This window comes from Calliphora vicina, chromosome 4 (genome assembly GCF_958450345.1).
Source record: "Calliphora vicina chromosome 4, idCalVici1.1, whole genome shotgun sequence".
Lineage (NCBI taxonomy): Eukaryota > Metazoa > Arthropoda > Insecta > Diptera > Calliphoridae > Calliphora > Calliphora vicina.
The window spans coordinates 108,209,207-108,218,875 of record NC_088783.1 but is presented as its reverse complement, the minus strand read 5'-3'; the positions used below and the strand labels follow the sequence as shown (position 1 = coordinate 108,218,875).

Sequence of the window (9,669 nt, the reverse complement as noted above, 5' to 3'; positions counted from 1 at the left end):
AGACCGTTTTGAAGTGCACGTTTGCAAATCCAGCGTTCAGCTGCGCTTTGCAAATGAATATTTGCTCATGCTTTTAATTTTATTTTTAAAAAGTCCCGTTAGATTTCCAGCAAAAACCGGTTTTACATTCAAAAGATTGGATATCTAAGAGACAATTTTTATGCATTTTGTCTAAATATTTTGTCATCGTTTTATTTATTTTTGGCCTATGGGCGGATCCACTGTGCTATGGTGGTGTAGGATATACAAATGTTTAGCTGATTTACAAAATTATACAAATCACTTAAAACATTTACATATTTAATAAATCATATTATCCAAATTATGTTTGTAATATAAATATAAACAGTTTCTTATATGTAAATATTTAACCATAAAACCTTATATTTATTAAAACTATCAATGAAATTACTTACTTACTTTGTAAATTCAAATATTTAATTAACTGAAATCATTACCATTGCAATTTTACGACTATTTATATAATTCCATCACCGCCATGATCATAAAATTTATAAATTATTTACATAGAGTGAGAGATGGATCAATTAACACTGCGATTAGAAGTGGCCAGAAATCGTGACTTTATTGGCACAAACCAAGCACACGTTTATTAAACAACTGCAGTTACAAACATTAGATGTACTATTTCTCATATATTAACACTTAAATACAAGAGATATGAATAAATTATACAACAAGTTTAATTAAATGTTGAAAAATGCTATTTATTTATGAGATATGTAATTTTCAAATACAATTTAATGAAGATCGTTTAAATAGTAAGTGATTAGTCAAAGTAATAATTAAATTATAATTTATGTAATTTAAGATAAAATTATAATATTATTTTCTTAGTAATGTAAACAAGGCTATTTGTCACAGCTGTCAAAAAGCAAAAAACAAATGACATTTGTCATTTAAAAGAAATCAATCACAACTAAACTTTTTACTAAATATTTCTCTAATTTTATAAACAATTTATAGCAATTGGTCATTTATTAGTCAAACAACTTTGCTTAGTTTTTATTATTATTTGAAAAGCATTTTTAGTTACCCACTTTATTTAGTCAAAACCATATTTTCAATTCTCTATTCTAACTGTCACTTTTGAAAACTGTGTCAATGTCTTGTTTGGCGCTTACAAAAAATTAAAATCTAAAATTTTAAAGTTCATTTGTTGACATTTAAATGCTTAAATTATTTCAATATTATTGAATGTCAGTTACTTAAATTGAAAAAAGGAAATGATTCTCTTTGATGTTGTGCATATTTGTCTAGACTTGTCATTAAAAGAGTAAATACAAGTAGTATAATACACATAAATCTTTATTTAAGGTCATTGGAATGGAAAAATCACAAAACAAATCAGTAATTATTATTTATGTTTTGACAATAGTTAAAACGTGATAAGAATAAGACAAAATATATAAAAAAAAATTGTAAAATTAGCGTGAAATAGATATAAAACTTTATGAAAAAGGTGTCATGTCAGGGGCTAATTTTAGAAAAATATTGAACCGAATTATTTGAGGAATTTTTGTTAATACTTCCCAAGAGAGCTATATTCGGCTGTGCCGAATCTTATATACCCTTCAATAAATTATACTTCAATATAAAAATTGTAAATATTTTTAGGTAAACAATTTTTTTTTTGCAGTTTTCATTCTTTAGAAAACATTTTTTAAATTTTTTTTTTTGTTTTTAAATTTTTTTGTTAATATTTAGCGGAAAAAAGTTTTGGAGAAAAAAAAATATTTTTTCCGATTTTGACCCATTGTAGGTCCAACATACTATGGTCTTATTTGAAATATCTATCACTAGTTGACCGCCCGGCTTCGCCCGGTAGCTATTTACTAATGCTAGTTCTTTAAGTTTCTCTACCCCACATACCTGCCTGTTCTTATTTATTTGCAAATAAAATATCTAAATTTGTACTGCATACTTTAGGGAGCTTTTTTATTTCAGTTTACTGGACACCAAAAAAAATTCCGAGTTTTAATCGGAATTTTTTTTTACGTGTCAAATAAATTAGGGAAAACTTAACAATTCGCTGAGAATTTACCTAACATAGAAATTCATAAAAAGCATGTTGCCTACATAATAACATTTTTATGAATGTAAATAACAGTGCTAGGTAAATTCTCAGCGAGTTTTTAAGTTTTCCCTAATTTATTTGACACGTAAAAAACATAAGGTAGACATGTTATATATCAATGGATAGAGGATTTTGTCTACTTTTCAAAAATGTATATAGATTTTGACAATTGAAAAATTCATGGAATACTTTTTTGAAAATGCTTTTTATTAAAATTTTGCATAGATACAAATTTTTCAAATTGAAATAAAATTTTTATGTATAAATATTTTTTAATGAAATTTCGCAGTTATGTAGATTTTTCTATTTAAAATAGAAAAATAAAAACAAATTTTTAAATTTGTAATCAAGTATCCCGCAATTCCCAAAAAAAACTTGAAAAATCCCAAAAATGGGATTTTTTCGTTTTTTGGCTATAATATCCATAATAGGGGCGGGGTTATCGGAACACTTTTCAAAATAATTAAGAATTTATTGGGCCATTCAAAAAAGGTTACCATATTTTGATATCGTGTATGCGATTAGAGAATTTTTGCCCTAAAGATGAATTTTACATAAAAAATAGGCATTTTTTGAATGGACCTGATCCCGTCGGTATCAAAAATTATAAATGGTTTTTTCATTTAAAATATTTGGCGTAAAGTTAGCTTTTCAAAAAGTATAAACTCATTATACATCCTCTTAGAAAATTTTTATATAACTTAAAAAGAATAAAAGTACTTTTTACCAAAAAAAATTGCGAAAAATCGACTTTTTTAATTTTTTTATATTAAAATGCATGTAACTTTGGACTCAGTCATGATTTTTAAACACTCCTTTCTTTATTTGATATATAGATCTATTGTTAATCCTATAAAAGAAAAATGGATAAAATCGGAGAATATTTGGAACCGCGGTCACCAAAAAACTGGTGTAGGGTGGGTAAAAATGTTGAAAATTAAATTTTCAAATGCGAATATCTCCTAAGCTATAAGAGATAATTGATAGGTTTTTAAATCGGAACACAAACGAGGAAATAGGATCATTTTAAAAATTGGACATACCCGAGTTGTCCTACATTGGGAACCCCTGGTCCCGCTCCTGGTGGGGTCATGAGGTCCAAATTCAAAACTCGACTACACTTCCTTTTTGCGCATGTGAAATTTCATTCAAATCGGCGTAAGGGTTTAGAAGTTACAGATTTATTTCCCTCTATTTTTATTCTCATGCCACTGTGCGTCGTTAATTCTTACTAATACCGTTACCAAAATCCTTAGTTAGCTGACTGAGAGCCGAAGTATTTATCTTGTCGGGTTGTATTCCGTAGTTAGCCGACCGAGTGCTGAAGCATTTATCTCGTCGTACAGACAATAAGTTTTAGTTAGCTGAAGAATTTATCCCCTTGGATTGCATACATAGCTTTATTTATCCATAATTATTCGTTAGCTTACAGAGAGCTGAAGCAGTTATCTCGTCGGATGGTACTCATTAGCTAGTCAAAGACAATAAGTTGTACTCAGCCGGCGAGAGCTGAATAATTTATCTCCTCAGATTGCGTCCGTTGCACTTGTTTTCCCATAATAAGACGTTAGCCGACAGAGAGCCGAATCATTTATCTCGTCGGATTATGATTATTTAGCTGACCGGAGTGGACAAATTTATCCCCTCGGATTACATCCATAGATATATCTATCCATAATTACTCGTTAGCCGACTATAAGGCGAAGCTATTTACAAAAATCTAGCTTTCGCTCTTTTGAGGCCTTTGGAATTCAGATTTATATGCGGGCGTTTAAAAATGGGGTAATTTTGGATAATTTTTTAAATATTTCCCATTTAACTGCATTTATATCACACACTTATTACGCTAGCTACTTAAGTTATATCTTTTTGTAAAACTACATTCTCAGGCAATCCAAATGTACAAAAATCTAGCTTTCGCTCTTTTGGGGCCTTTGGAATTCCGATTTAGACATGGGAAGAGCCTTGGAGGGTCTTTCAAGTTTCCAATAATTCCCAAGTTGCCAATGATACTTGTATAGTCGCCACTAAACTACCAATCACCCAACTTCCTAATGGGTAACCTAAATGGCATGTTACCACCGATCTTGGGGGTTTTCTGGCAGCCCCAGATTCAATATCGGATGCGGAATCCTAAGCAGCTACTCATCCTAAATTATATGATAACAGAAACCTCAAAAAACGAAAATAAAAATCCAATTATTTCTTTGATGACGACCTTTGGCTTCAAAGACCGGACATGATTGGGAACTTGGAACTTTCGGACGCTTGATTCCACAAAACTGGAACAAATATGCAAAAGCAAAGCTAAGAACTACAACTTAGTTTTTCTAGGTATGTGTGAAACCAGACTCCCTGAATCTGGAGAGATGTTAGCTACTGACGGTTTTACATTGCTATACTCTGGCAAATCTGCCACGATGATCCATGCTCATTAGGAGTCGGGATTTTAATCAGATAAGCTGGCATCCTCATTCTGACAGAATAATCATAGCACACTTTCGCACTCTTGCCCGCAACTTTACTTGCCTCCAGTGCTACGCGCCCATTGAATTAGCTGAACCAGCGGTGAAGGAGAATTTTTAGTGCCATATTGTAATTTCAACAGTAAACCGTAGAGACATATTGCTAATGATGGGCGACTTCAATACTCAAGTGGGCGCAGACAGCTCTAACGGCGAAATAGCCATGGGCTTCATGGCTTGGGAAGAATGACCGAAAACGGCGAGATGTTAACTGAAATGTGTTCAGCTAACCACCACACGGAGAATCAGATTGATCATATAACCATCAGCAGAACATGGCGTGCATCTCTTCTCGATGTACAAAATAAGCGTGCTGCGGACTGCTCGAGTGACCATCTCCATCTCATAGGAACCATTCAACTTAAACTTGCAGCGATAAGAAAAGGAAAACTCGCTCATAAAAGATTCGACGTGCAAAAGCTGTCCAATCTAAACATTAAAACCTCCTATTCACAAGCCTTGATGTGCTCCTTATCAAATAACGAACTTCCTCTTGATGAATTTATAAACGTAAAGAACATTTTTTGGAACGCAGCAGCAAACCAAATTGGTTACAAAAATCCTGAACGAATGTAATGGATTCTGATGTCACCTAGAATCTCATCAGCAACAGAAAGGATATAAAAGCACAATTAAACACTGCAAGGACCCGAACGGAGAAGTTTAGACACCAATACAATTATAATTTAATCGACAAAGATATTTGGGTACAAAATTATTCTGGTATGCTTTCAGTGAATATTAGTTCTATAGAACTATTGTGCTTCTGCAATAGTCACACCGAACGAGACGACATAACAACAACCGCTCTCGCAACTGTTGAAATAGCGAACGCAATTCTTAGCCTCAAGCAGCACTAGGCCCCAGGATCTGATACAATCAACCATGAAAGCTAATTCAAGTACAAGCGCCCTCTTAATTCGTAAAATTGTGCAAAACTTATGGGATCGCAATGAACTCTGCAAATATTTAACAGATTTTTATTTAAAAGTTGAGTGTCATTTTAATCCTAAGTGCCATCAAGGGTTAATTTCCATTATTCGATTTGCAAATAAGTTTGGAATAAATACTTCGGCCTAAAAATACTTCATATGACTTTATTAATTTACTTGGAATATAACAAACATTTTATTTAAATTATCTTAAGTATATATTATGACAATGACAAAATTGTCTATGATTTTTACATTAAATATGCATTTTGAAAAGATTTTTGGTTTAATACGCAACCACCACTATAGATGATGGTGGTTTACACTCACAAACATAATTAGCCACATCATAGCAATCAAAATCGTTCATTTCATACTGTTTATTTTCATACCACATAAATACACAATCCTCGTTGCCTTCAAAATTATCCGGTTGATTGTCAGACCATTTTGCATAGGAAACAGGTTCACCAGTACGATACCAATAGAATTCATTTTCTGTTTCAAAATCAGCTGCTGAAACCCACCAATAACGTTTGTCCCCCAAAGTAAGTAAGTGATCGGATAATAATTTCCATTCCTCCTCGGTCTCAAAAGAAGCCAGGGCACCGCCTAAAGTGCGGCATACTAAAAAGGCTTTGTACCAATTAACCTATGTCAGGTGGGAGGATCTTTAAGATATTTTTAAATTTATATATGTATTTGTATTTTTCTTACCTCTTTGTGTCCAAAATGATAGTATTTTTGGCCCAATTTTATAAATGGAGCTGTACTCATGTCACTCGGGAATTCTGTTAAATATCAAAGCAATTAATTTGAGAAATTCGTGTTTAACAATTATTTACCATCCACAGATTTCGTATTGATCCGAGGACTGTAGTAGGATAATGCCACTGAAGTCAAACTAAAAGCGAAACAAATTTTAAAAATACTTTGCCACATTGTGCGAATATGTAAAGTGTACTGAAGTTGAAAAGAGTTTGAGCATAGAATATAACAAATTTAAGTTATTTATTTATAAAGATTTTTAAAAACAGTTGTGTAATAATTTGATAATCTAAAAAAAAACATTTATAATTTCCCATTATCTGGTAATGCGGCTTTCCATTATTGTTGAAATATAAGCAAAATATAATTTCAAAATTAATGAAGAAGCTGAAAAGTGTTTTAACAAGAGATCACCAGTTCAGAATTATAATAATGATAAATTGTTTATTCTAGTCTTATCGAACCACCCATATGGAATTTTGAAACGTCAAATACTAGTCAATTAAACTGTATAGAGATCCACATAAAACGTCTAATTAAAACCTGAAAACTCTTTAAACTAATTCTCTCTTATTTAGTAATGCCTTAATTATGAGAAAATTTAATTACAAAACCTATGGAGTAACCCATATACATTATGGAGAGATTTATATTTCATTAAGTAATAAAATAAAACTGTTTTGACTGAAGCCACTATCAGTAAATACAGCATGTTAGTTTAAATACAAAACACAATATTTTCAACCGAAATCGAAATTAAAATTCTTTAATTTTGAATAATAGTTTTCATAAAAATGTAGAACTGCAGGATGTTTTAAAATTTTTCAAAATTCATAAATTTTTTCTTGCCTTTGTAGGGTGCCCAAAAACCTCCTATTTTTATTTAACTATAATTAGTTTTAAGTTAATTAAAAATGTAATTTAGAAACACATTTTTGTTAATAACTTCTGTTTTTATACACAAAATTAAATATTTAAATTAGTTTTAAAATTCAATGAAATAATTAATATAAAATATGGGTAAATCTAGCTTAATCATAAAAAACTGTTTTGTATTACATTAAGGTTATGATATAAATGAAATGTGAAGTAAATTGTAATTTAATAAGAGGTTGCAAATTTGTTTACAAGTAGTATGTATGATGCATACATAATTTATCTAATTAGAACTGATCTTAGAATTGAACTTGAACTAGAACATGATATAGAATCTGATATAGAACATAAACTAGAACTGAACTAGAACTGAACTAGAACTGAACTAGAACTGAACTAGAACTGAACTAGAACTGAACTAGAACTGAACTAGAACTGAACTAGAACTGAACTAGAACTGAACTAGAACTGAACTAGAACTGAACTAGAACTGAACTAGAACTGAACTAGAACTGAACTAGAACTGAACTAGAACTGAACTAGAACTGAACTAGAACTGAACTAGAACTGAACTAGAACTGAACTAGAACTGAACTAGAACTGAACTAGAACTGAACTAGAACTGAACTAGAACTGAACTAGAACTGAACTAGAACTGAACTAGAACTGAACTAGAACTGAACTAGAACTGAACTAGAACTGAACTAGAACTGAACTAGAACTGAACTAGAACTGAACTAGAACTGAACTAGAACTGAACTAGAACTGAACTAGAACTGAACTAGAACTGAACTAGAACTGAACTAGAACTGAACTAGAACTGAACTAGAACTGAACTAGAACTGAACTAGAACTGAACTAGAACTGAACTAGAACTGAACTAGAACTGAACTAGAACTGAACTAGAACTGAACTAGAACTGAACTAGAACTGAACTAGAACTGAACTAGAACTGAACTAGAACTGAACTAGAACTGAACTAGAACTGAACTAGAACTGAACTAGAACTGAACTAGAACTGAACTAGAACTGAACTAGAACTGAACTAGAACTGAACTAGAACTGAACTAGAACTGAACTAGAACTGAACTAGAACTGAACTAGAACTGAACTAGAACTGAACTAGAACTGAACTAGAACTGAACTAGAACTGAACTAGAACTGAACTAGAACTGAACTAGAACTGAACTAGAACTGAACTAGAACTGAACTAGAACTGAACTAGAACTGAACTAGAACTGAACTAGAACTGAACTAGAACTGAACTAGAACTGAACTAGAACTGAACTAGAACTGAACTAGAACTGAACTAGAACTGAACTAGAACTGAACTAGAACTGAACTAGAACTGAACTAGAACTGAACTAGAACTGAACTAGAACTGAACTAGAACTGAACTAGAACTGAACTAGAACTGAACTAGAACTGAACTAGAACTGAACTAGAACTGAACTAGAACTGAACTAGAACTGAACTAGAACTGAACTAGAACTGAACTAGAACTGAACTAGAACTGAACTAGAACTGAACTAGAACTGAACTAGAACTGAACTAGAACTGAACTAGAACTGAACTAGAACTGAACTAGAACTGAACTAGAACTGAACTAGAACTGAACTAGAACTGAACTAGAACTGAACTAGAACTGAACTAGAACTGAACTAGAACTGAACTAGAACTGAACTAGAACTGAACTAGAACTGAACTAGAACTGAACTAGAACTGAACTAGAACTGAACTAGAACTGAACTAGAACTGAACTAGAACTGAACTAGAACTGAACTAGAACTGAACTAGAACTGAACTAGAACTGAACTAGAACTGAACTAGAACTGAACTAGAACTGAACTAGAACTGAACTAGAACTGAACTAGAACTGAACTAGAACTGAACTAGAACTGAACTAGAACTGAACTAGAACTGAACTAGAACTGAACTAGAACTGAACTAGAACTGAACTAGAACTGAACTAGAACTGAACTAGAACTGAACTAGAACTGAACTAGAACTGAACTAGAACTGAACTAGAACTGAACTAGAACTGAACTAGAACTGAACTAGAACTGAACTAGAACTGAACTAGAACTGAACTAGAACTGAACTAGAACTGAACTAGAACTGAACTAGAACTGAACTAGAACTGAACTAGCACCTTAGCTAGTTACTGAACTAAAGCTGAACTAGAATCAGAACTAAAACTTGAACTAGAACCATAACTAAAACCTGAAATAGATCCTGAACTAAAACTGAACAAGAATCTGAACTGCAACCTGAACTTGAACCTGAAATAAAGCCTGAACTAAAACCTGAAATAGAACGAGAACTAAAACCTGAACTAAATAGCCAAACCTGAACTAAATAGATCCTGAACTAAAGCCTGAAATATATCCTGAACTAAAACTGAACTAGAACCTGAAATTGATCTAGAAATGTAACCTGAACTAGAACCTGAAGTAAACCCGAACTCGAA

General features: G+C 32.0%; 1 protein-coding gene across 1 annotated transcript; it reads right to left on the bottom strand.

Annotated features, from left to right (window-relative positions):
* Window positions 1-5,704: 5,704 nt before the first annotated feature.
* On the bottom strand, window positions 5,705-6,535 carry LOC135959076 (C-type lectin 37Da-like). The gene is made up of 3 exons (XM_065510083.1): window positions 6,401-6,535; window positions 6,273-6,346; window positions 5,705-6,207 (listed from the first exon to the last, which is right to left on the bottom strand). The coding sequence occupies exons 1-3, from the start codon at window positions 6,495-6,497 to the stop codon at window positions 5,842-5,844; spliced, it is 537 nt and encodes a 178-aa protein (XP_065366155.1). The 5' UTR covers window positions 6,498-6,535; the 3' UTR covers window positions 5,705-5,841.
* Window positions 6,536-9,669: the final 3,134 nt, after the last annotated feature.

What these genes read in the sequence shown, in the direction of transcription:
- LOC135959076 (XM_065510083.1), bottom strand. Translation starts at nt 6,497, where the DNA reads ATGTGGCAAAGTATTTTTAAAATTTGTTTCGCTTTTAGTTTGACTTCA. An exon ending in CAATACGAAATCTGTGGATG is followed by an intron (nt 6,347 to 6,400) that starts GTAAATAATTGT and finishes GATATTTAACAG; the next exon opens with AATTCCCGAGTGACATGAGT. An exon ending in ATCATTTTGGACACAAAGAG is followed by an intron (nt 6,208 to 6,272) that starts GTAAGAAAAATA and finishes CACCTGACATAG; the next exon opens with GTTAATTGGTACAAAGCCTT.